General features: G+C 40.2%; 2 protein-coding genes across 3 annotated transcripts; both read left to right on the plus strand.

Moving 5' to 3' along the window:
- The first annotated feature begins 1,619 nt into the window (after positions 1–1,619).
- Positions 1,620–17,986, plus strand: vps35 (VPS35 retromer complex component). 2 transcript variants are annotated; one of them, XM_051379235.1, is made up of 18 exons: positions 1,620–1,761; positions 3,214–3,312; positions 4,095–4,191; positions 4,904–5,027; positions 6,127–6,309; positions 6,431–6,650; positions 7,010–7,093; positions 8,102–8,211; positions 8,936–9,032; positions 10,179–10,327; positions 11,566–11,773; positions 13,203–13,358; positions 13,490–13,612; positions 14,082–14,261; positions 14,361–14,600; positions 14,821–14,964; positions 15,839–16,029; positions 16,542–17,986. In XM_051379235.1, the coding sequence occupies exons 1-17, from the start codon at positions 1,759–1,761 to the stop codon at positions 16,016–16,018; spliced, it is 2,397 nt and encodes a 798-aa protein (XP_051235195.1). In that variant the 5' UTR covers positions 1,620–1,758; the 3' UTR covers positions 16,019–16,029; positions 16,542–17,986. The 2 variants fall into 2 exon arrangements, with proteins under 2 accessions (XP_051235195.1, XP_051235193.1); XM_051379233.1 differs by having other exon boundaries at positions 15,839–17,986.
- Positions 17,987–19,176: 1,190 nt separating this feature from the next.
- Positions 19,177–25,766, plus strand: cunh16orf87 (chromosome unknown C16orf87 homolog). Its single transcript, XM_051379306.1, has 4 exons — positions 19,177–19,475; positions 22,935–23,034; positions 23,302–23,475; positions 24,744–25,766. The coding sequence occupies exons 1-4, from the start codon at positions 19,410–19,412 to the stop codon at positions 24,860–24,862; spliced, it is 459 nt and encodes a 152-aa protein (XP_051235266.1). The 5' UTR covers positions 19,177–19,409; the 3' UTR covers positions 24,863–25,766.
- The last annotated feature ends 415 nt before the right edge of the window (positions 25,767–26,181 follow it).

The following is a 26,181-nucleotide window of genomic DNA, read 5'->3' on the forward strand; positions in this document are numbered from 1 at the left end:
CGGCTGACAGTTCTGCAGTGTCACCATCAGCAGCAGGCTGGCTGTGACACTACTATGTTATATGATGACCAACAGTGAGTTTTAGATACGGATTGTGGACTCCCCCTTCAGGGAGCTTCAAAGTTTCATCCACTTTAACCACAGGGGTCACAGAGAAGTAAGTGGATTTGTCTCACCCCCCTCCCAACCTCACACACCTCAGTCTCAGACTGAGTGCTCCTGACCTCCGTCACAGGCTTTTAGAGTGGATTTTAATACAAGATAGACAGATGGATGCTGCTCAGATGGATCTTCCCTGCCCTCTTGTGGCATGTAGACAGTAAATAATTGATACTGTCAGACTGTGTAAAAATGTTTTTCCTAACTTTGAAACTACTTTTAAAGTACCAACTTCTGCGTCTTTACAACGTTGTGAACACTGAGATACAGTATTATTTATACAAATAAAAAGTACAGTTATACAACTTTATACATACCAAAAAATCCTCCAGGTGAGCATGCATAATTCCTTTTGAGTTTTACATGGGCTGGTCTCAAAAAGATTACAAAGTGTCAAATTAGGAAAACCTGGCAACCTTTTGACCTTTGAGCCTAATTTTGAGTATCTTATCATGCATCCAGGACACCAAATTCAGGTCAGTAGTTGTCCACAAACACAAAGTTTATTTGGAAAAGGTCACAACTTCTGTGTATGTAGCTTCTGTGAAAAGGGTCCTGACTCCAATAGACAGACCGAAATGGACATAGTGTATAACTGGGAAGTCCAGTCAGAGAATTATACATGTTGTATGTATATGTATACATGGAATGGGACATGTTGTTATTCCAAAAGTTCTTAGAAACAAATTTGCTTGTAATGTACAGTGTTTCTCAGGTAATAATTGTTGAAATAGGTTTACTAATGAACAAAGATTACTGATGCAAATAAATCTTCAATAGCATCAGAAAAGTTGAATAAGTTTGACTGAGGATATTACTACTTATGTATTAAGTCAATCAGTCTGAGTGTGATAAAGATGTGCAGTTTTTCTTAATACTGTGTAAAGTATGTCTTTAAATTGTATTATGCTACTTCTATGTAGCAACAGACAGATTTCAGATTGTAGAGACATTTTAGTTTTTTTACCCTGCCCCAGTATAATCCCTGCAGATACATGTGTTAACTTGTTGAATTCAGTAATTTGTTAGGACATTACAAGCATTAAAAGTGGTAGGGGGTCCACTGAGGCTGTATGGGGCCCAGATTATTTTTGTCCACACTACTGGCTTACATACACATACTGACAGGAATTCCAATGTATCTGAACAATCTAATGTGATTGAAATGATTTATATAATAATCATTAGAGCTTCTGACTTATTGTATGTCAGTGCAGTGTCTAAATGTATTTGTAAAGAATAAGATATGCAGTACAGCTGTAAACGTCACTACCATTATTGTATCAAGTGTGATAACTTCTGCTTTTTAAAGAATCTTTTGTTGGACATATATATTTATTTCTTACAGTAAATTCAGTTTGACTCGCTGCTCAATTGAGCTCAGCCGTTTCGACTGTATGAACCTGAGAGCTCAATAAAGGATAAATAATGTAACATGCACCATAGTGTTGTGGAAGTCGCCCATATCCTGCAAGTGGCGGAACACAGACCACGCCTGTCCCCTGATGTGCTCGCTGAGTGCGGACCGTGAAGGCAGCATTAAAGTGAGTCACATGACAGGCCAGCCTCTCCGACGGATCTGATACACATCTAATAATCATGGTAAGCGCTTCTCCTAATACAATATCATTCCGTGCGTTTGCATGAGTCCTTCAGATATCCGCATGTGTGCAGTTTCGCTCAATGCAACAGCTAATGTCAAGTGTCGACCTCAAACTGATCTAAAATCAGACCTTGTATGTGAGTGCTGCTATGGCCTAACGTCAGACAGCGGCTAGCTAGGCTAACGTGCTACCAACTGTTTGCAAGCGAGGAGCCAGCTAGGTGTGTTACTTCCTTTCTTTTATTGGCTTTGTGTATAAGACATTGCCCTGATATTTCGCGTTGAGCCAGTAAATACAACCTCTGGACATTTCAGGGACAAAACGGGTGACAACTACCGTTAACGCTAGCTGTTGTTAGCGCACTCTTCCGCTTTGCTGTGTCATATTTCACTGAAGCTCAATGTTACTATGGCCTGAACTCGGTTCAGCGTAAACATTAGGAATTGTGTCAGCTGTCAGCAGCACTGTTATGCCCAAGCTGCCAGAAGGCTAGGGACACACACACACACACACACACACACACACACATATTTCATACATGTTTACGGACATTCATATTTGCGGATATAGTGCGAACATGCCTGCGCCACCCCAAACATGCAGTTACATATGATTTGCACTTTAATGGGAACTGTAGCGGAGTTAGGGGTTTTGTTTTGGACAGCCAGGAAATAGAGGTCCTATTCAGGTTTTCCACAGGATATGGATGAAACGGGGGTTAAACTGTTGAAACATCCGTCCAAATACTACATAAAAACACTGAATGAAAACATTGGGAAGTATTGCAGGTCTCTGTCAGATTAAAGCCAGTAAATGTGTCCGGTATGGTGTAAGTGTATCTGATCGATCTGTGAGAAGAACCACACAGTATAATGTCTGGTTCTGTTTTCAGTCCAGTCAACTGCTAACTTAAAACTACAGTAGGTCACTTTTATAAAAACAACTTCTCACTCCCACAGTCTCAAAGTGTCTGTATATGAAGCACTACGAATGAGACTCAATACTCAAATAGCTTCCTTGGCTCTGATTGGTTGCTTTCGTTCAGGCCCGGTGGATTCTTTGCAAATGTCATTGGGAGCTCAACACCATGCCAGAGGAACCTGATTGTTTCACAGATTATTCCTCTCATGTGCTACAGTCAGGATATAGTGGAAGTATTAGCGAATATGACAAACACATTTTTTTATTAAAAAGTTGCAGCTTTAAAGTAGATAAATGCACTAATTTGAAATTCAAAGGTGATATAGGATGGTACTGTAATGTAATGGCTTCATTCTGACAAATAATAGATAGTAAAGAATTGCTAGTACATTAATCTAGGGCTGCAAAATTAATCCAAATATTATCGAAATGGCAATATGGCCAAGTGTAATATGCAAATAGCAGAAGCTACAATTTAGATCGAACAAAGATTGAAATAAATTGTGTTTCCATTCTCCTGGTATTACAGCCGACCACACAGCAGTCTCCCCAGGACGAACAGGAGAAGCTTCTAGATGAAGCTGTGCAGGCTGTCAAGGTCCAGTCATTCCAGATGAAGCGATGCCTGGTAGGATTCATTTCAGTTGGTTATAAATATCATCATGGTTGTGATAATTGTTGAAACTATTGTTTCTCAACCCGGTTTTGTGTAATGCACCCCTTGTGATGAGAATTCCAGACCACTGAATCACTGCCCACAATTCTGACCTTTCACAGGGATCAAAAAGTGATTCAAATCACTAATGAAGTGAAACAAAGTGGCAATTCAGTCTTAATTACCAGGATGAGAGGCACCAGTTGTTCATACTGTTGGCATAATAGAAGAAGACTCTACCAATACTAACATGGTGTCACCACCAGCCCCAGACTTTTCAAAACCTGCCTTACGGTCTTTGGGCAACATGCATAGTGCTATTCATTGTGAATGCAATAAAAACATTCAGAGAAACTGAAACAAAAATGCAATTACTGTAGTGTTTCATGAGAGGTAATGAATGAGGAGGAACATATGAGGGAGAGTCTATTGGAAGAAGGCTGTTCATCCCTCTAGTAAAAGTTCACACACTTGGAGAATCGAGATGCCACAGAGCATTGAAGTTGTTCTGGAGGCTCATGGTGGAAGAGCACATTGTCAGGATGCTTGTGTGTGTTGGATGTTTGCTCAAATATATTCCATACATGGAAGCACTGTCCACCCTTTCATTTGTCAAAGATTATGGGTTGCATTACATTTAAATCGGAGAGTAACTTGTTATTTGTGTGATATAATAGCTTTTTTTTTAATTTTGAAATGTTTTTGTTGTGATTATATTGTATGTTCATAACTTGACTCTGTTGTGCAATCTGCAGGACAAGAACAAGCTGATGGATGCTCTGAAGCATGCCTCTAACATGTTGGGCGAACTGAGGACCTCCATGCTTTCTCCAAAGAGCTACTATGAGCTCTGTATCCTTCATCTGTATGTTATTCATGTTGGAAATTGCATTGAGACGGATACAAGACCATATAATGACGCCTCACATAGCATTGCTGTAAAGATATTTTAACAGTGGACTGCTGAATCTTGTGTTAAATCGTACCTAAACCTGTTAGTGACTAACAGTTAGTGCTGGCCTGTCTCATAGAAAAGTTGCCTGTTTTGTCAACAATCAGTCCACTGTAAGCCAGTGTTTAGATGATCATGGAGTGAGAACCATTAGATTTGGCACACAAATGAACAAATGACTTTAAATGACTAAATGTTTCCCCTTTAATCTTCCAACCCAAACTCCGTGGACCCGTCTGCACTGCCCTGGATTCTAGCAGCTTTAAGCCAGGAAGGCAACAAAGGACAGTCAAGACTGCTTGGCATTGACTGTCTGTTATTTGATAGGACGGGTGAAGATAGACAGGAAGAGAGAGAGATGAGGGTGTGACATGCAGTAAAGGGCTGCGTGCTGGAACTGAACCCGGGCTGCTGTGGCCAAGGAGGGTGAACTAGCTGCTGTAAGGCTGTGACGTTCAGGAGACTGGTGGTGTTCCTATGGGTGCTGTGACCCTATGCCCACAGGGGAGATTTCACAGACCAGATCAAGTGAAAGATACTGAAAACATAATGTTTTACTGTTTGGAGAATGATTCATGGTGGGTCTGCATTGGTCCCTGACAGTATTTTCAGATATGGCCATCTCTGACGAACTCCACTACCTAGAAGTTTATCTGACTGATGAGTTTGCCAAAGGACGCAAGGTGGCAGATTTGTATGAGCTGGTCCAGTATGCAGGCAACATCATCCCCAGACTGTGAGTATTACCTTGACTGAACTTCAATCAAACAGGAAGTAGCTTCAGAAATTCCACCAATCTGCACACAACATATTTAATACATTGTAAATCATTAAAATGTTCAAGCTTTTCAATACAGATGTATATTGCAGGGTGTGTATTGCAGCACATAGGGCTACAGGCACTTGCTTACACATTAGCAAGGTCTTTGTTGCTTTGTTGTTGCTTGAAATTGAACAGAATTTCAGCTGATTATTAGGTCTGATAATGCAGGCTGTCTGGTTCTGTACATGGAATTTTGCCATTCACGACTCTGCTGTCTGTGTCAATGCTTGTGTGCACGATGGCGGGGCTGATCTACAGACACACACACACAAGAGAGTGCCTGGCCTTCAGATTAATTGTTCAGTAGGGCTGCAAAATTAATGGAAATATGATTATGATCTTGATTCAGGCCTCTGCAGTCTAATTTTTATGTGACGAGTCTGCCATTGGAAAGTAATTATCAGTTTGTTATGACGCATCAACAAATTACAAGTGTGCATTGCACTACATGACAAACGGTAAAGAGGAGCAGAACAAATGTTGATAAATGGAACATGTGTGGGAGACGGTCGAGTAAAACGCGGTGAACTGCTTTTTAGGAACAACAAAATGTGTCAGAGTTGCAGAAAGCCAGCGATTCTGAGGAAGAACAAATATACATATCACCCTGTAAAAAAACTAATGTTTTTGGGGTGGTTGGGTGCTGTCTCAGCTTCTAGCTTTTAGAGTTAGGTAGATTTTGAGCTATGTGGCTAGTAATCAAAATATGACATTTTCTAAGAGCATCAGTAAATCTAGGGACTAGTAAACATATCTTTTACAGGACATGTTGTGTCTGAATCCAAATGAAACAGTACTGCACTGTCTGTACTGGAACTCAGAAGCTGTGAAAAGATGAAATCAAAGTTTCCTACTGCTTCTCTACTACCTGCTGCTTGATTATCAGTCAGAGTTCAGCATGCTGCCTCTCTAAATAGACGCCAGCCTTCCCATTGATTTTTGTTTTGGGTTTATACTTGAAAGTATTGGCAAAAATATACATCTTAACAGATGATTGCCCCTCTCTCCACAGCTATCTGCTGATCACAGTGGGCGTGGTGTACGTTCGCTCCTTCCCCCAGTCTCGAAAGGACATTCTGAAGGACCTGGTCGAGATGTGTCGTGGTGTCCAGCACCCGCTCAGGGGGCTCTTCCTCAGAAACTATCTGCTGCAGTGCACCCGCAACATACTGCCAGATGATGGAGAGCAGTCAGAGTAAGCAAGTCAAACTGCGTCTCTTTGAGTCTCCTGTCCACTGCGCTGTCTCATAGCATGCTATTCTGGCTTGCTTGCCAAACATACATGCCACATTGTGCTTTTTAACTTCACTCCACAGGGGAACAGAGGAAATGACGGGCGATATCAATGACTCCATCGACTTTGTCCTTCTGAACTTTGCGGAAATGAACAAGTTATGGGTTCGAATGCAGCATCAGGGTCACAGCCGAGACCGAGAGAAGAGAGAAAAGGAACGACAGGAGCTTAGGATTCTGGTGGGCACAAACCTCGTCCGCCTCAGCCAGCTGGAGGGCGTCAACGTGGAAAAGTACAAACAGGTGTGTGTTTGTCTGTCTGTTGTTTTTAGATAAGATTGATTTTGAGATTAGATCCATACAGTGGTAATATTTGGTTTGCACTCATGTCTTCTAGTGGTTTAAATAAGATCAGAATTTCAGTTTATAGCTAATTCTTAAGAAAGTATATAAACACATTTCTGTGTTATGTCCTTGTCCAGAACTTTTCTGAATTTTTTTTTTTTGGCCATAATCATGTCAGAATTTCCTGGGGAGTTGGCATCTCTCCCGATGTCTCCTTGATGCCTGCTTTTAGTCTCGCTCTAGCAGTGCTGTATGCTTCTTTGTCACCAGACTGAAAAGCAGCTAAAACTGGGTTTCCTCTGTGTTTCTCTCCACAGATTGTTCTTGCTGGAGTGCTGGAGCAGGTTGTGAACTGCAGAGACTCTTTGGCTCAGGAGTATCTAATGGAGTGCATCATTCAGGTAGACACCTCTGGTGCTTTGATTCAAACTCTTGGATTAGTGGTGGAGCCAATACTGACCTTAGTATCTGATATTGGCCATGGAATGACAATCCACATTAAATACACTCTTTTTATCTATGCTATATAATTCACTGTTTCTTGCTATCACTTGCATTCACTTACATTCATTCACTCACTCATTCATAGAAATGATCCCAGTTGATCCCATGCAGGCTGGTATGCAGAGTTTAAATTTGAAAGTAACAGAGCACTGGTATTGGATTGATACTTTCTAGATACCATAAGTTGAGGTAATCGGTTGATTCAGCTGTTACTGAGTGTACAAGCAATGCCTGATGAGACCAGTAGTGTTCAGAGGAAATTCAGTTGTTTTAATTCAACCCACTATCAATCAAATTTTGCTCATACAGTGATTTAACAAAGTATTCCGTCTTTTCACTTTTTTATTATTATTTGCTGTGTGAATAAGAGGACCTGTATTTTCTAGAAACTGTTTGAAAATATAAACCACCTTTCAGACTGTAGAGCTGCTCCAACCTGTGTCTGCAGTCTGTCTCCTCCACAACCTGCCATTTGACTAGGGTGGGAGGCAGGCTGGGGGCTGACTCTGGTGAACTTGCTCAAACTTCATTAATTTAATGATACTGACATTTAAATTCCCTAAAGAAAGAGAAAGAAATAGTAAGATTAAATTTGGGTGAGCGCGGATGGACCGGGGGGGCGTGAAAATAAAAAAATTATTTAACAATTATTGGATGTAATTCAATGTAATTTTCTTGGTCCACTGGTGAAGTGTGTGGTACTACACTGCAGACTGGAGACCACTAGAATGACGTGACATGAATGGATCCTACTCGTGTCTACAGTATGGAATGGATGTTAATCATTATGGATAGGCTGATGTCTACAACAGAAGGGTAGAGTAGAATGCACTGATGCACTGAATCCATTTTTAGATAAAAGCACAACCGTGCACTCCTAAACTATACTATACTTCTCTTGTCAGGTTTTCCCAGATGAGTTCCACCTTCAGACCCTGAACCCTTTCCTGCGTTCCTGTGCTGAGCTCCATCAACACGTCAATGTTAAGAACATCATCATCGCCCTCATTGACAGGTACAGTTTGATTCACTGTGAAACAACAAAGCTAATGGAAAACTCCTGGTTAATGGCCAATGGTAAATCATATGTGGTTTGAGATTTTACAGCATTAGCAATGTCATTATTTGCATATAATGCTGTTGATGAAGCCAATTATCCGATTCATGATATAGCGCAGTGAAGTGTCAATGTGTATAATTGAAGTTGTTAAATTTACCCCAAAAAATGATGTACCATGTACTACAATCTTATATAATAGCTAGTCTTTGAAACCGTGTCAGAGAGGTGTTAGTATAACTGTTTAATCTAACTTCAGACAGTAGTTAGTGATGGCGTTGTCTTGAATTGCATTATGGTTAAAGGTGTGTCTCATAATTTAGTTTACCCTATTTACATCCATGGTGGAGTTCTCACCTTTAGTACGTACTTGGTACTATTTAGTAAAGTTTTAACTTGGACATTCTCCCTTCATAAATTAAGTGCCTTTTAAACCCTGAGGGACCCCCCCCTCCACTGCTGATTACTGATACTCAGTTGCTCCATACAGTCCACAGTGCTGATAGTATACTGCTGTCCCAGGGTAAGCCATAGATTTTTGGGGGTTTTCAAAGAGTTAGATTAACTGGGTCCTCTGTAAAAAGGAAAATAACTTCTCTTGCAACTAAATGAAACATGACTAGTATCAAGAGATGGTTTAATAAAATGACTGTCAAGTGAGAATGTGTGTTTTGTTTTTAAGACTGGCTCTGTTTGCTCATCGAGAAGATGGCCCCGGCATTCCAGCTGAGATCAAGCTGTTTGACATCTTCTCTCAGCAAGTGGCCACTGTCATTCAGGTAGGTCACATTAGGTTTACCTGGCCTGTAAGACAATTCCATCAGTCTCCACACAGTACAGACTGATTGAATGGAATGGGACTGTTTAAAGTCCCATGCAGCCGATATTTATTTTCGGACTCGACTGGACACTTCTCCCATGGCTCATGTATGAATTGAATGCAGTCACATTAATCAGAATCAGAAGTTTTAATGGTCAAGTATGTTAAAGTGCTGGAGAGATATGTATTGTGGATGTTTTTATGCACAGTATAGCAAGTATACACCTCTATGCTCTCTGCTTAGAATTGTATTTGAGAGGGATAAGGATAAGACCTGACTTATACAGGATAAGACCTGTGTAAGGATAGGGTGCTTTTATCAATTCAAGAGATTATACAGTATGACTGATCAGATGGCCTTGATACAGAACAGCTTGTGTAGGAAAAGTAACACAGTGGCACTGTGTTCAATTTCCAACTCAAGCTGTTCTTATGTAACACAGAGGCAGTACTTCCTTACAGTCATTGTGGGAATAGTTCTGGAAAAATTGGGAGAATGGTTTGGAAAAGCCCTGACCAGAATCACTCAGCTTTGTCTCCTGGGAGATGGGTCAGGTAAGCTGATGACTGACAACGCTTCCTTTGGCTTGATGGTAGCCAGGCTAAATAATGATCTGTCTGGTCTGGAATCATTTTTTCAACTATTGCAGTATCACACGATGATGTGCATAGTTTTTTTAAATTATTTTTTTATTTGTTTGTTTTTTAATACCATGTTTGACAAATCCCAAATTTAGATAAAACCTTGAAAATGTACTGTAGAGCCTACCAGAGGGGAGATGTTGAAACAGGTTGTGTCCTGAGTGATTTCTCCCTGCTTGTTTCCTGACTTTGGAGGTGTGCAAGTCTTGATGATTGCTTTGTAAAACTGGCTCAGCAGTGTCTGTGGCGGGCACAGGTAGTACATCAGTTTTAAATTATCAATAGCCTGGGGTCCTTCAGTGTTTAATAAATAGATGTATTAAAGTGATTTCCTGTGATTGGATGTAATTTCCTTTTTAAAAAAAAAAAAAAACTAGGCTGCCCCTTCCAAAGCTATGGTGAGCTCAAGTTTGAGTTTCAAACAAACGTTGCTGATGTTTTCATTCTGCGATTCCTCCTTCAGTCTCGCCAGGACATGCCATCGGAGGATGTGGTATCTCTTCAGGTATCTCTCATCAACTTGGCCATGAAATGCTACCCTGATCGTGTGGACTATGTAGACAAGGTCCTGGAGGGCACTGTGGAGATATTCAACAAGCTCAACTTGGAACAGTAAGTCCCCAAAGTCCTGACACACCAACAGTGCGTTTGGTGTGAATGGTCACAGGAGGTCTGCAGTATTTAACAGTGTCAGGGGAGTGAGTCTAGCAAATACTGGACATTTGGCCATTATTGGATGTTTTACAGTAACCCCTCCAAGCTCCCAGGGTAGCAGTTTGCTAGTAGTTATTTTAAAACATAAAACTAACACTCAGTTATAAGAAGTTGAAATTTTCACAACAATGCAAAAAAGAGACGAGCTACACATTCAGTCTTCAAAGGAAAAAAACTTTCCATCCAAATGTATCTCAGATTTTAACTGAATATCGAGTAATTCAGCAATAGAAAATGTAAATGAATGCTTGTTTCCATCCACTACAGTTATGAGAATATTAGGAGTTGGTTCATTGAGATCAGCAGTAGGTGGCAGCAATTCTCTGGTTGGAAAACTAGAAGAAAAGGGTTGCAACAAGATGATGTCAGGGGTGTGTCTAGAGGGACTGCCTGGTGTTTCCCCCCTTTATCCTTACCATTGGCTCTAGCAGGCTCTTTAAAGCTAGAGTGAATATACTGGTATCATATAAAACTAGATGGCCTAATGCATCCATTGGCACCATCTCATGCTTACATGTTGGGAAGTAAGCTCCAAAGTAAGCTCCAAGTTAATTTTACTTACATGCCCCTTTTATACTAATCCAATGCAGTTTTGGTCAAAAACCAGGCAGTTTTTTGTGCATGTGGTATAAATGTGTTATTTTCACCACCTGTATTTGAGTATTTCTGCTCACTGGGGTTCTAAACGGTATTGGAATTGCATAAATTGGGAATGGCTGGAAAACTGAAAAATCACTGCCCTTCTTGTGCAATCTGACTCAAAAAAGTCTGGACACACGATTTGGGATTTTTGGGGGGGAATTACCTAAAATTACATTGTAAAGTATGTTTACTTTACAATGTGCATAGGAATACGTTGATGGAAACACTGCTAATGGGTGAAAGAGGGTGAGGCACAAAAAAGACCTACATGTTCACACAGTCGAGAGAACCTAAAAACAGAAATGGGGAGAGGAGGGAGAGTGGAAGTTGTTGGAGTTGCCGGATACCATCATACATATTACTTGCATTGTTACTCCATATATACCTTTTTAATACAAATATGATCACAGACTGGAGAGAACAGGGGTTGTAATGTGCTCACTTGCTTCCACACTTCGTGTCACACTTTGACCCTTACCCTTTCCCTCCTGTAGCATAGCGACCAGCAGCGCCGTGTCGAAAGAACTCACCCGACTGCTGAAGATCCCGGTGGATACCTACAACAACATCCTGACGGTGCTGCAGCTCAAGCACTTCCCACCGCTCTTCGAGTACTTTGACTATGAGTCGCGGAAGAGCATGAGTTGCTATGTGCTAAGCAACACGCTGGACTACAACACCACCATCGTGGCACAGGAACAGGTCTGACTCCTAGCTACCACTTGAGCGCAACATTTTCATGTTTTTGATGAAAGTTACAGTGAATGTAGCACCAACTCTATCACCTGTCAGATTGTTTATATTGGACGATTCCGCAAAATCCTGATAACTGTTGCTAACATTTTTATACATTCAGTGCACATTTTGAATGTGTTACTAGTGATGGCTGGACTGAATCTTTTCACAGAATCGGTGTCTTCGAGTTGATGCATGTAAAGGTGTCGAAACTGTTCTAGTTTTGATACATCTTGCTAAATGTGGCGTATAATGATTCCCTCTCATTCATTGGGTGTCCTGCATGTAGCAGGCAGTTTGAACAGCTGGGGTGTAGTTCAAACTAATACTTTTTGCCCATCACTAATTTATGCATAAGGAAACCTTATATGCCGTTCATCATCATTTCCATGGACACAGTGAATAAACAAAGCTGGACAGATGCCATGAAAATGTAATTATTTAACTTTTTTCAAGAAATTTTTGGTTCTTATTAATAAAAAGTAAACATTAACAAAAATATAATATTGTTTATTCAATATTGTCCAACTTTCTGCGTAGGAGTGTGGACTAAAAAGCCACAAGTTTGCAAGTAAATGCAAGTTTCTCCAAGTGGGAAAAGAGAAAATCTGTAGAATGAGGCACCATTTGTCCTAGAGCACTGAGTGAAGAGATAATTTGACCATAAAGCTGAAAAAGTCCAAAACACACCTTTACTCATGTGGACCAATTGTTTTGGTGCTTGAAAATGGGTTTATCAAAGTCTTAGGTTCACAAAAATTGTGGAATATATGAATAAGAAAGTATATAAATGTATAATAAATCAGTTAATTTCACACAAAATGTAGACAGACACATGAACCCACCAATTAGGCACGCTGAAAAGCAGACGACGTTTTCTCCTCTTCCTCCAAATTTGCTGTGTGAATCACGTACGCTCTTGTCAGAATATAGACTTGGAAGCGGAGAGTCTACAGATTCAGACAGTATCTGAACCATATTTCTGTTCTCTATTATCGCAGAGATATTAATAGAAAGTTACGGGCCAGCGCTCAGTGACCCCAGGGAGTTGAAATAGCAGCATCCTTTGATAGCACCGCAGCAACGCTAGATGGATGTATCTTACATGATCAGCCTGTGTCCTCCTTTTATTATATTCCCCACAGTCACTGTTTCACTTCACTTCGTCGAGACAGAGTGGGCTACCTGTGTAATTACAGAGCTGGAGTTAGATCCAGTCCATTACGTTGTCACTGTGATGGAGAGCAGTGATCACAATGAGCGGGTTTGCAGTGGAGATGGCTTTGTTCGATATGTGACTGCTGAGTCTTTCTTCACCCACTCAGCCAAAAGCAGGAAGAAAATATGTAGGAAAGTACATCAAATCAAAACCGCTCCCTCTCTTGTTTTTCTTTAGGTGGACGCCATCTTGAACTTGGTATCCACACTGATACAGGACCAGCCAGACCAACCAGCTGATGATCCCGACCCTGAGGACTTTGCTGAGGAGCAGAGCCTTGTTGGTCGTTTCATTCATCTGCTCCATTCTGACGACCCTGATCAGCAGTACCTTGTGAGTCCTTTCATATTATAGATATACTACATCTTACAGTCTACTGCCACTACTGAACTTTATATTAATGCTGTGTCTTTTTACTATTATCTCTGGTGTTCATTGGAATTAACATTCTGATTTGTGGTCAGATTCTGAACACAGCCCGGAAACACTTTGGTGCAGGTGGAAACCAAAGGATTCGCTACACACTTCCTCCTCTTGTGTTCGCTGCCTACCAGCTGGCTTTCAGATACAAGGAAAACTCGTCAGTGGTATGCAGACATACTTTATCTCATCATTACAGGGTACCCCTGGGTTCTTAAAGGTTCAGTGTGTAACATTCAGTAGGCTATATTGTAAGAAATGGAATATTATATTCATAGGTATGTTTTCATTAGTGTATAATATACATAAATATAGAATTATTGTCTTTTTGTTACCTTAGAATGAGCTGTCTTTATCTACAGACATTGAGGGTTGCCTTCCATGGAGTCCGCCATGTTGAACCAGCATAGTTTTTCCTACACACTTTACAGCCCCTTCTCATTCCCAGGTTGTCAAATACAGAGTGGTGTTCAGTTCAATTCACCATTAGATGTGACTAAATCTTACACACTAGTCTTTTAAAATGTCTTCAATATGTCTTAAACTGCATTCATAAAGGTCTTACAAAGGTATTAAAAAGCCTTAAATTTAACCTGTTTAATTGCCATATAAATGATGTCAAATCTGTCTCATCAGGATGACAAGTGGGAAAAGAAGTGCCAGAAGATCTTTTCCTTCGCTCACCAGACCATCAGTGCACTTATCAAGGCTGAGCTGGCCGAGCTGCCTCTTCGACTCTTCCTGCAGGGGGCGCTGGCTGCGGGCGAGATTGGCTTTGAGAACCACGAGACTGTAGCTTATGAGTTCATGTCACAGGTAGAATGTTTGATAAAGCTGTCGGTCCTTTGAATGTCTTGAGTGTTCAACCACCCACCAACCCCACTTCTTCCATTTCTCCTCTTGCCTCTTCACCAGGCCTTCTCTCTGTACGAGGACGAGATCAGCGACTCCAAAGCCCAGTTGGCAGCCATCACACTGATCATTGGCACCTTTGAGCGAATGCGATGTTTCAGCGAGGAAAACCACGAGCCGCTGAGGACTCAGTGTGCGCTGGCTGCGTCCAAGCTGCTGAAAAAGCCTGACCAGTGCCGAGCCGTCAGCATCTGCGCCCATCTCTTTTGGTCCGGTCGCAGCACTGACAAAAATGGTGAAGAGGTGTGTTTCAGTTGTTTTGGGTTTTTTGCACAATTTCAAACATACTTTTATCTGGAAAAATCTTTGCATCAGAGGACGGAACTAAATGTCCAGTGTCATCAGTATACTCACTGTGAGTAGTAGAATTATATTTCAATAAGTAAGTTTGCTACATCATTGTTCTGCCACATTTCCAGAGCCGTTATTGCTAACCCCTGATGTGGTGATGTTGCGTCTTTAGATCCGTGATGGTAAGCGGGTGATGGAGTGTCTAAAGAAAGCTCTGAAGATTGCCAACCAGTGCATGGACCCATCGCTGCAAGTTCAGCTGTTCATTGAAATCCTCAACAGATACGTCTGCTTCTATGAGAGAGAAAACGATGCGGTAGGACACCCCAAATGCCAAAAAAAAAAAAGCTTTTTTGTGTGCTGTGTACAACCATCAGACTGACAATACATTGAACAGGGACGGTACCACTTTGTATGGACATGCATACAAACAAAATGGGGACTCTTGTAAAAACATGCAAGAAATTCCAGAGTACCTTTTAAGCAACCTCTGTAAGTCTAAATATGTTGATTTGTACAGCTAACAGTTGACTAACTGACCCTTCCTAACCTCTGTCAACTTTCTCCTCTCCTGTACGGATATGCTAAATGCTAGGCTCATCTATGTCGAAAAGACAACCACATTTTGAAGATGGTTAAGCGACATATAGTCAAATCCTAAGATAGCTAATGTTAGGAAAATGCTAGCCATCTAGCTAGCTAATGTACATCCATCGTTAGCTATCTAAATACCTTGCATTTTGCTAACATTAGCAATCACATGTAACCAGCTAGCTAATGACTGATGTAGAGTAGCTAGCTAGTTAGCTAGGGTTTTGCTAACATGGTTTACTGAAGATTTGACTATATGTCGCTTTTATCTTTAAACCAAATTGAAAATTATGGTTTTCTTTTCAACATAGACGAGCCTAGCACGTAGCATGTCTGAATACAGGACAGGAGGAAGTTGAACGAGATTCTGACTGAAGCTTGCTCACCTGTTGTCAACTGAGTACTGAGCAAAAAGGGGTGGGACATAGGAAGTTTAGTCATTTTGATGGGACATCTTGTCTGTATTCATTTGAAGCCAACATTGTTTTTAACCTTCAAAACACACAGTTGCTTCCATATGATGTGAATACAGTCTATAAAATCTATTAATGAAATAAACCAGGAAGTCTTACACTGTGCCGTGTGCTCTCCCCCTCCAGGTGACTGTCCAAGTATTAAACCAGCTGATCCAAAAGATCAGGGAAGATCTTCCCAACCTGGAGGCGAGCGAGGAAACGGAGCAGATCAACAAACACTTCCATAACACACTGGAGCATCTTCGCCTGCAGAGGGAATCCCCTGAATCCGAGGGCCCCGCCTATGAGGGCCTGGTCCTTTAAAACTATTGCAGGTTGGAAGGATGTGAAGCCCATCCTTAGATGTTTCACAATATTATGAATATACAACTGCGCACACACAAAATCCCATCCTGTAGGCCAGGAATAAAATTAATGTCAAGAAGAGCTAAAAGAACTCTCCTTCATTTTATTATTCATTTTTCTGCATCATTTCCTCCTCGCTGTCCCTCACTAGCAGAAGTGTTTTCTGCGACAGGTCAGAGGTGTTAGATTTTAAGAAGTGTGTGCCAGCAACACTGCACAAGTCTTGGGCATCATTCCTTTATGAATTCCTACTTGACCAATTTGTCTTTAACCTGTATCATTTTATTGTCGATAGTAGACTGTTGTTGTAGGTGTATCCACGGAGTCATCAACCCCTCACTTGTTCACATCTTTCCATACTGAGAAGTGAATGTATTAGCTGAGTGTATAAAGGCTACAGCATCTAGTAGTGGTGTTACAGCTGTGTTGCATACGAGCTAGTTCCCACCCCTGAATAATCAATAACTCTGCTGTTCTTTAGGATGGGACCACCCAAACTGAAGACCAGACAAATGGAAGCACATACAAACTGGCCCCACAGGAATGACGCAACAAACGTTGTTCCCATTAGAAGCTGATAAATGTTTTAGAACAAGCATCTTTTCATCTGGTCGGGCTTTGACTGTGGGAAATGAGTCAGTTCAGTTAGTAATTGTGCAGCCTTTTGCATGATCATAGTCTTCAGCCAGCTGGGCTGCAAAGAAATGACAAATAACGTCACAAATCTAGTCATCTGTAAGAGCGAAAATGTACCCCTCCTAAGTCCCACCCCTTTTGGAACCCTGGTTGCTATGTATGCTATGTGCGAGGCTCATCTATGTTGAAAAGACAACCACATTTTGAAGATGGTTAAGTGACACATGGTCAAATCTTAGCCATCACATGTAACGATCTAGTTAACAACTGATGTAGAGTAGCTAGCTAGGTAGCAAAACCAACATGGAACATCTTAAAACATGACAGCCAAAACAGACATTTGACTATACTTTTAACACTGTAGTCTTATAACAGATGTAACCAGCTAGCTAATGATTAATGTAGATTAGCTAGCATTTTGCTAACATTAGCTCTACATGTGTCACTTTTATCTTTTAACCATCTTCAAATGTGGTTGTCTTTTCAACGTACATTAGCCTAGCACATAGCATATCTAAATACAGGAAAGGAGAAGGTTGACCGAGGTTCTGACCAGGGCTTGCTCAGCTCTTATTGGAGCACAGAGCAAAAAGGGGCGGAACTTAGCAAAGGTCAATTGTCATATTTTTCAGAAGATCCTATCATCTCACACTTTTTAATAACCTCAAATTTGTCTCTCAATCTCTCTATGGACTCCATATTTCATGTGTTCAGTTTATTTCTGGACTTCTCACCAATGGATTGACACTTTCAGACCTGCAGCATGTGTTTGCATGCTTTACTGTGCTTGTACCATGAGGCCTGGTTTTCAGTTTAAACTCTATATGGATCCCAGCAACTACAATGTCTGACTGTCATAATTTTGTCGATGAATGAAATCTTGTTGCTCGGGGACACTGTCCTTTCAGATGAATCTGTCGTGAGGGGGGGTGATGCAGTGATTCCTCAGGATAGTATGCTAGTTGACAAGTTGCCACACTGAGAACGTAACGATGTACAAGTTTGTGTGTAAGGTTTTGGAATAGTTTGCTGCAGCATCTGACAGTGTCTGCTGATCTCTTTCTTTGCTATTATTGTTGATTTTGTTTGGCCGCAGTATTGACCAATTTCTCTCCCCTTTTGAATCTGTATGTAAACCCACTTGTAAATCAGATAAAGAAAAATAACTAAAGATTAAATAGCAATTATCATTGTCATTTGCTGAAATAAAATTGAAATTAACAATACATATTTGCATTTAGTTAATTTTACACGCAGCATATGAATATAATAAAATCGTATCATTATTAATATACTGAGTGGATGTCATATATTATGGTCTTATGTCATTTTCTCCTACATGTTACTCTTCATGTGTGTCTTGATTTATAGCAACATTATATCCATAATTATTCAGTGCACATTTTGTTCTTTCCCTTTTGAACTTCAAAGAGTCTGGCAGTCTGCTGTGGCTATCAGCTGAAAATTACATACATCAAAACATTAAGCAATCTGCTTCCTCATTAAATAACTGTGTCTGTATAACACAACTGGATTTTAACCACTGCTGGCTGCTGTGGTAGGAACTCAGTCTCAGTACATGGGACACAAGCTCTACCAGGTGTAATAGTGACTAGATATATAACTCAGATACATGATAGATGTGAAGTAGAAGTACACTATATTCCACTGAAATAAACTAGAAGTATAAAGCAGCATAAAATGGAAATACTTGAGTTTGAGCTTAAAGTTATATTTAAGTACAACAACCAACCTAGATAAAAATTTCTTTCAAACTCATCCATAAATTCTATCCAGAGACATTGATGTGGATTGTAGTTTCTGAGACTGATGTCCAGAATTTTGTCATTGCCCATATGTGAGGAATTTCTGGCAAAACCTTTGTGATTTGAATGTTGAAAATATGTTGAAAAGATTTTGTTTTGCTTTGGAAGAATATAATGATTGGTCTCCTGGAAGATGGTGTACAGAAGAACATGTGTACATGATTAATATTTCCTATATAGATTCTTCACGCCCACATATTTTGATTCTTGTTTCTTTCTTAGTACATGTTATCATGTTTTTATACATGTAAACTATCTATGAGAAATAAAGGAGGTGGGGGGGGGGTGACACCATGGTAACACCATCAGATAAAGGAGAACTAGCCTATGAGACCACCGCATCAGCATAATTTTTCTTCACTTAGAACATATTTCATATTTTAAAATCATTACTTTTTGTGTCAATTCTAAAAGATATACTGCATTCATGAAATTTGATGTCATGTGTTTTAAGTATAACATTATGATAAACATTAAAAGAAATATGATTTGGTTTTAGATACAGAACGTTCTTAAAATAACACATGTGACTAATAAACAAAGTATAAACTCAGAAACCAGACAATTAATAACTGAGGTTTCCAGAGAATCTTTTGAGACCAGTTTTGTCACGTAGACTCCTGCTGTCTACCATTTTCCCCAAAGAACTTGAATGCAACACGCCAGCAGAAGAGCTCTCCGTGCGCATGCTCGCAGATTTAGCATTATCGCTATACTGTAATGTGTGTGCGCTACTCAAAGGTGTGTTGTCATCTAGCTCCATCGGTGTGTGTTAGTTTTGTCCGTGTGTCAGTGTCCGTTGGAGCGGGTCTGTCGGCGTCCATGTACTGCAGAGAAAAGTTGTAGCCACCGCAGAGCTATCGGCGTGTCGCTGAAGGAGACGGACTATGTCGGCAAATAAAACAAAGAAAGTCAAAATGGCTACTAAATCTTGTCCTGAATGCGACCAACAGGTGAGAAAATGCATTTACATTACATTTTGAACGCTGTTACCGACTGCCTAGCTTGTACCCTTGGTAATTGTACTGGTCATACAGTCACAGCCAGCTCAACAGACGGAAATGGGCTTCTGTGGTAGCTCCACTGCTCGTGTGTAAACGAGAGTGTCGCCAAATCCCACTCAAAGAATGAACAAGTTAGTTGGCTAGCTGTTGGTTTTCTGCCGAGCAAAATAGCCTTCATGTTCTTTGAATTAACGACAAATTTACACATATTTAGGCAGTTGTCGGTCTTGGACAATCCTGTATCAAACACATGTAACACACAAATAATATAACTTGGTTAAATTTCACATTTTGTTTTGTTGTTGCAGTCGTCTTCCTAAGAATAGACGCGGAGAGCTGGGAAACTAGTTAAAAGTTAAAATATCACTAAAGCAAGTGGTGTCTGGCGAGTCTGTGACCCGAATTTAAGAGTTGGGCATATTTCACCAAAATCTCGGCCGTTTAATTATTTTACCGCAAGGTAACTTGCCCATAAGCCTAAAGTTATTACATTTTTTAAAAATTCAATGGAATTTGGCATGGTCGTTTCTCCATAGCTTACACTAGTGCGTCAGGGCTATTGTTATTCTGTGACAATGGGTATTTTAAGCCTAAAGTGAATACAGTTCACATACAGCTCATTCTGTCCAAAATAACATGTCAGAAAGCATTATACAGTGCCATTTGTTTGGCTTTACAGTTAATGCTGCAGCCTTCTCCTTTTTTAAAGGGGAACTCCACAGGGTTTACAGTCAGTCTGTGAGCAGGTCACGGGAAGTGTGACTTAAGATTTGATGAAAAGGTGTGTATAAAGCATTTTGTGGCTCCAGAGGGGGCTGCACAAAATCTGGTAAAGTGCCTCATGTGATGATATTTCTGTACAACCATTTGTGTTCTGAAACCAGCAATACCACAGTTACACCCACTTCACGATTGAAGTGAGAAAGGAGCCAGGGTTTGGTGTCTGTCTTGCTCTGATTTTCATTATTGACACGACTTTTTCATTTGTCATGTCAACAACCGAGTGGAACTGTACGAATCAGGGTTCCCACAGGTCCTGGAAAATCTGGGAATTTAGAGACTAATTTTCCAGTCATGGACCTAGAAATGGATTTGAATGAATGGCCAAATATCTTGGAAATAATCTATTTTGTTCTGGAAATATTTAATTGTATTTTAGCCCGTCACTCAGATCGTATTTTGTTTTAAACTCAAATGGTGGTAGGAGAACCTGCGAAGTATGACGCTTTTAAATAGGCTTACCAGAATTGGAACAAAGTTGCAGCGTCTTTTTGGCAACTAACACTTTCTACTACTTCTTTTGATAGACTAAGAAGTGAGAAGATTAAATTATTTCTTATGGGCTGTGGCCAAAGTAATGTTACTGTACACAGCTGAAAACTCTGTGACCTCCTTCCTGTCATTAAACAAGGAGAAATAAAACTCTTTATATGTTAAGTGCTGTCCTGTATTGTCAAAAATACTCCTGGAAAGGTCTGGGAAAATCATTTCTTAAAAAGAGTGTGAATGCCTTCCAGGAGAGACTGTCTGAAAATGTGCACTTTTATATTTCTACGAATACATCCTTCCCTCTATTTTCACTCTTTCACTCCTCGGAAATCTATGCAAACACGTGTTTAAAAAGCAAACATGTCTCCAGCTTAACATACTGTTAACTGTTGGTGGTCCTGTTGCATTGTGGGTAACATAGACACCAAGTTTTGAGAAGAAAGAATGGATTGAGATACTAAAAAAACAACCTCTAAGCAGTTCTATCCATCTATGGTCCTTTCAAAGCCACCTGACTCTTTGGTATTTTAACACCATAGTTTGGATCACCAAAGTCACACAGTAACACAAACTAACCAACGGATCAAGGCAGCGTTAGACCAGCAACTCCCATGTATGTATGAGGTCAGACGTTTTTATCAGAGGAGTCTGGTGGCTTTGAAGAGAGCCATATAACTACTTCAGTTCCCCATCCAAAAGGCCAAGTGTTTTACTTTATTTAACATAAGAGTCACGTCCAACATATGTTGTGGTTTTCTGTTTGTACCTCTCTCTCCACTGTGGTTGACAGCTTTTTCAAAGGGTGCGGTATTAATGGGGCGAGAACATGAGTGACAATATCACTTGGCTCTGGAAAGCAGTGTGTACATTTCACATTTCACGTGGCCTTCAATATGAGGAATTTGAAGAAGACTACAAAAATAACCTGCCAGAAATTAGCAGCTGTACACAGCCACTGCAAGCAATAGCAGCTTCTTGTATTCTTCTGTTCAGCTTGCTCAGGGTGGAACTGAAAGCCTCATGAAGCAGTTGCAAACTTTTGTGTGAGATTGAACTTGTAACATTAGACCTGGATACAATCACAAGATCAAATTGAAACAGTAAATCCAAGTCAACATAATTGTAGACCAATAATTGATACACAGAAGGATTAATGCTGGAAATTCTTTTAACACTGTTAGGACATTGATATCAGGCTGATTCTGCAAAACCCCAGACTGTGTTTAATGCAGACCTTGCTTTATTATAAAATCCACAGTAGTTGTTACGGTATGGGTACGTTTGGGAACTATAACACCATGTTCAGATTCTGGAAAAATGGTGCTCCAAAGGTTCACTGCTAATACATTCACCAACCCTGGACGGTTTGCAGCCAACAGATTTTCTTTTTGAAATGAGAACCAATCGTTAAATGAGCTGTTTTGTTCCCCATATTTCTAAATCTGTTTCCCAACTTGGTTTTGTCATTTCAAAACAGACAACCTGTTGGCTGCACTGACCTTTTACCAAACCTGATACAGGGTACACTTGAAGTACCCTGTAAGTAAGTGAATGTTGGCTTTGGACTAGGGCTGCAACTAACGATTATTTTCATTGATTACGCTGTCAGCTATTTTTTTGATTAATCAAGTAGTTGTTTGGTCCATAAATTGTTAGAAAAATGCCCCAAAGATATTCAGTTTGCAGTCATAAATGACCAAAGGAACCTGGAAATATTCACGTGAGACGCTGAGATCAGAGAATTCCTGCAGAATGGCCCAACATTACCTTATTCATACATTATTACTTTGCTGTCTTCTCTCTCTCCTATTTTTCCTTTTAGCTGGTTTTTCAGAATAAACCACTTCAATCACAAAGGCATCTGCTTCTGTTTCTGCTCCCGTGTTCAACAGTTTGTCTTGTAGATTTCCACCAGGAGCAGGATGGGAAATGATGTCAAAAGGAACCTAGTTGTAGTTTTGCAAATATGTTTGAAGTGGTTATATTTATTGAAGAACTATTTACAGAACACATTAAAAACACATGAACGCTCCAAGAGGAAGAATCCTTTTATATGCGCTGAGTCTATGAGCTAACATCTTCACTGCCCCTCCCCCAAGTGGCAAACACTAATTCAATCTTGTGTTTGATTCTCTTCAGATTCCAGTTGCGTGCAAGTCCTGCCCATGTGGTTATGTGTTTATCAGCAGAAAACTCCTGAATGCCAAATTAAACGAGCGGTCCTCTCCAGCCATAGCAGGTAAGCTTCAGCTTGCAAAAAGCTAACGATTTATATGTGAAAATGTAGTGTAACCTTGTGTTTAGGGCTGGCTTGATAAATGAGTGTTGAGCTTCTGCAGCAGAGCAAGTTCATTGGTGATTTTGCCCACAAAGCTCAGATTGGCTCGGCTGTTTTTCTGACCAGAGACTCAGTGAGAGACTCGCTGAACAAATCAGCGGCCTGGAACCGGCCTAACACATAAATGATGGTGATGTGTGTTTTTATTATCCATGTTTTCTACTCCAGAAAAGCTGGAGCGGAGGAGGACAGAGCGCATTCGCAGAGAGAGGATCGACTCGTCTTTAACCAGCGACATGGAGAACAGGAGAAGATCACGCACCAACAGCCAATCAGATCCCATCCGGAGGGGACGGGGCAGACCCAAAACAGTGGGGCTGAAGAAACAGGAAGAGGAAAAAGGTAAAAGAAGTGATTATTCTCAGTTTCATCTTGCATGTTTATCATTGAATGATTTTTGACACAAGAGATCACGGGAATTCTCTGGGAGCCTCTTAGTAATTTCTCATGTTAGTCCATATCTGATTATGAAAATTAAAGTAAACAGATTTTATTTTTTATTAAAATGGTTGGGATCCTGTTGTGCAGGTTGTGGAACAACTTCTTAACGTTTAGGCTACAATCAAGCTGACCCAAATCATATTTTATTTGCTCATAAGTGAATCAGGCAGTGCGAACAGCACAGATCACATGGAATCTGGTCTTTTCAATTCTGATTTGGGCTATTTTCATATGTGCTCCAAATCAAATCTGAATTCATGTGACTTTTACGTCACTCTACATTTGTCATGCAGGTCACTTTAAGACTTTTCAAACTGGAATCTGATATGGGGCCACATTTAACAACTAATATTAACAGCCAAATAAGAAGAATCAGATGTGAGCAATAAGTAAGAACTGAATGCTATGGCTTGCAGTGTGAACGTAGCCTTAGACAACTTTTAAAGGTATAAGACAACCACTTATATCAGCAACGACCACGTCCACAACACACCTGATGTGCAACAGCAGTAACAACAAAGCTTCCTTCACAATAAAAGTATCCAGTGTGTGTGAAGCTGATCAAGTTTGTTTGTAGCAAAAGTTTATGTAACATCTTAGTAATTATGAGTCAATAAAAGTAATCGTAAAAGTACTCTTAGCAAACTCATACAACAGTGGGCAGGTCAGAACCAAAACCCATCCAGTCACTCACAAAGCATTGTTGCAACTAAAACCACATCCTGAAGTGGTTTCAGACAGCAAGCAGTTGGATGGATGCTATTGGCTGCTGCCATCTGAGTGAAAGGTCCAGTGTGTAACATTTAAGAGGATCTATTGGCAGAAATGGAATATAACAAGAAGGAATTTGTTACCTCTGAAAATAAAAACAGCTCATATTACAGTAACAAAAACACTGATTCTTATATTCAGGTGATTATACTCTAATGAAAACATACCTTTGAATATTATATTCCATTTCTGACAATAGATCCTCCTAAGCACACTGCACCTTTAATCATATCAGGTGGATCTCTTCCAGAGCTAGTTATTTTAGTATAGAGTTCCCCACTTGTTTTTTCCCTGACTGTCATTCCTTGCTGAGCTGTGGTGGAGGGATGGTAACACGAAGAGGGAATTTGCACTAAAAGTGTGTTCTGTGATTGATGGTGTTGTTCTTGCGTTGGCAGAGAAACAAGAGAAGGAGGTGGATATTTATGCCGGCCTTTCTGACGAGAAGGCCTTCGTGTTTTCGGTGGCCTTGGCTGAGATCAACCGCAAGATCCTGGGCCAAACACTCATCTTATAGGTGAAAGCCTGACTGACGAGCATAGAGAACCTATCAAATAGCAAGAAGATGACCAAAGAGGGCGGAACTGGCTGGAGCTGAACTCTGACCTGGATCACGTGGATGACGGGGCAAGAAGGAAATCCTGGCTCTTCGGCACCTTGCATTATACGGCCACCACACACATGCAAACGTGTTTCTGGACTAAAAGCACGAGTGTGGTTTGTTTATAATGAAATACATTGTTGCTGATGACATTTCTGTTGTGTACATAATACACCTGAGTGTATAAATCCACTCCATACTGTGTTCTCAAGGCGTCTCAGTTTCAATGAGTTTAATTGAGCAGAGTGAGAGACTGAAGACATACTAGATTCATCTTATTTGACATAAATGAACTGCGCCATCAAGTGCACATCCTCAGATTAACAGAAGGGACCAAGACATTTTGGTACCTGTGTTTTCTTAATAACTGAAGATGATTCAAAAGCCAATAGTCTAAAATGAAATAAAGTTTTTTATCGCTGTTAAGTGTTCTATAGGTAATGTTGAGCTCCCTCGTTTGAGCTTTCCTAGAGTCATACAAGAGGTCAGATAAATATTTATGAGATTGTGAACAAGTTTTCTTTTAAAATCCTATTTTATCATTCTGTCCAACTTTTATTGTTAACTGATGTTTGATTACAGAATCCCATATGTGATTGCATATTGTGATAATGTCACAATATATTATAATTATAACTGCATTTATTCATGTTTATTATTTTTCATAGAGATTTAATGTTCAGTCACAATCCACCCAGAGTATGGCAGGCTGTCAGGGCTCTAACATTCTTCTATACAGATTTTATTTTGAAAATCAACACGTCCTGCTGGCCGCCAGAGGGTTTCTATGACTTCACAATAATAAAATCAGTTAAATGACCTTCTGTTAATGACCATTTGAATGAATTTAAAGGTTTTCATCAACCACACATATTTACTTGTTGGCAGTGAACCTCCACAGTTCAAAGTTGAATTTCACCAGTAAACACAGTGAGTGAGTGAGTGAGTGAGTGAGAGAGAGATATGTTGGTCAAATGGTTCTGACTGCTGTGCTTTGTGTGGCTCTAACTCCTGAGCTACTGTAATCTGAGTAAGCTGGGCTCATCTCAAACAGCCTGTTGATGAGGTTTATCTGAAGAGATTTAACAGGTTGTAGTGCACAGATAGTTCACTGGGCAAGGAGGATATTTCTGAAGAGAGATTCAACCATTCCTGGTTGAATCTAGCTCTAACTGTTGCACAAAGCGTTTTTGAATAAAGTTGAGCTAAATTATAATGCAGTTTACAGACTAGCT

Source organism: Dicentrarchus labrax, unplaced genomic scaffold (assembly GCF_905237075.1).
Source record: "Dicentrarchus labrax unplaced genomic scaffold, dlabrax2021, whole genome shotgun sequence".
In the NCBI taxonomy this organism is placed as follows: domain Eukaryota; kingdom Metazoa; phylum Chordata; class Actinopteri; family Moronidae; genus Dicentrarchus; species Dicentrarchus labrax.

Bases quoted from the DNA above. Each gene is read 5' to 3' on its own strand.
- vps35 (XM_051379233.1), top strand. The intron at 3,313-4,094 runs GTAGGATTCATT...TGCAATCTGCAG, and splicing joins TCCAGATGAAGCGATGCCTG to GACAAGAACAAGCTGATGGA. The intron at 7,094-8,101 runs GTAGACACCTCT...TTCTCTTGTCAG, and splicing joins TAATGGAGTGCATCATTCAG to GTTTTCCCAGATGAGTTCCA.
- cunh16orf87 (XM_051379306.1), top strand. From the start codon at position 19,410: ATGTCGGCAAATAAAACAAAGAAAGTCAAAATGGCTACTAAATCTTGT. The intron at 19,476-22,934 runs GTGAGAAAATGC...GATTCTCTTCAG, and splicing joins GTCCTGAATGCGACCAACAG to ATTCCAGTTGCGTGCAAGTC. The intron at 23,035-23,301 runs GTAAGCTTCAGC...TTTCTACTCCAG, and splicing joins GTCCTCTCCAGCCATAGCAG to AAAAGCTGGAGCGGAGGAGG.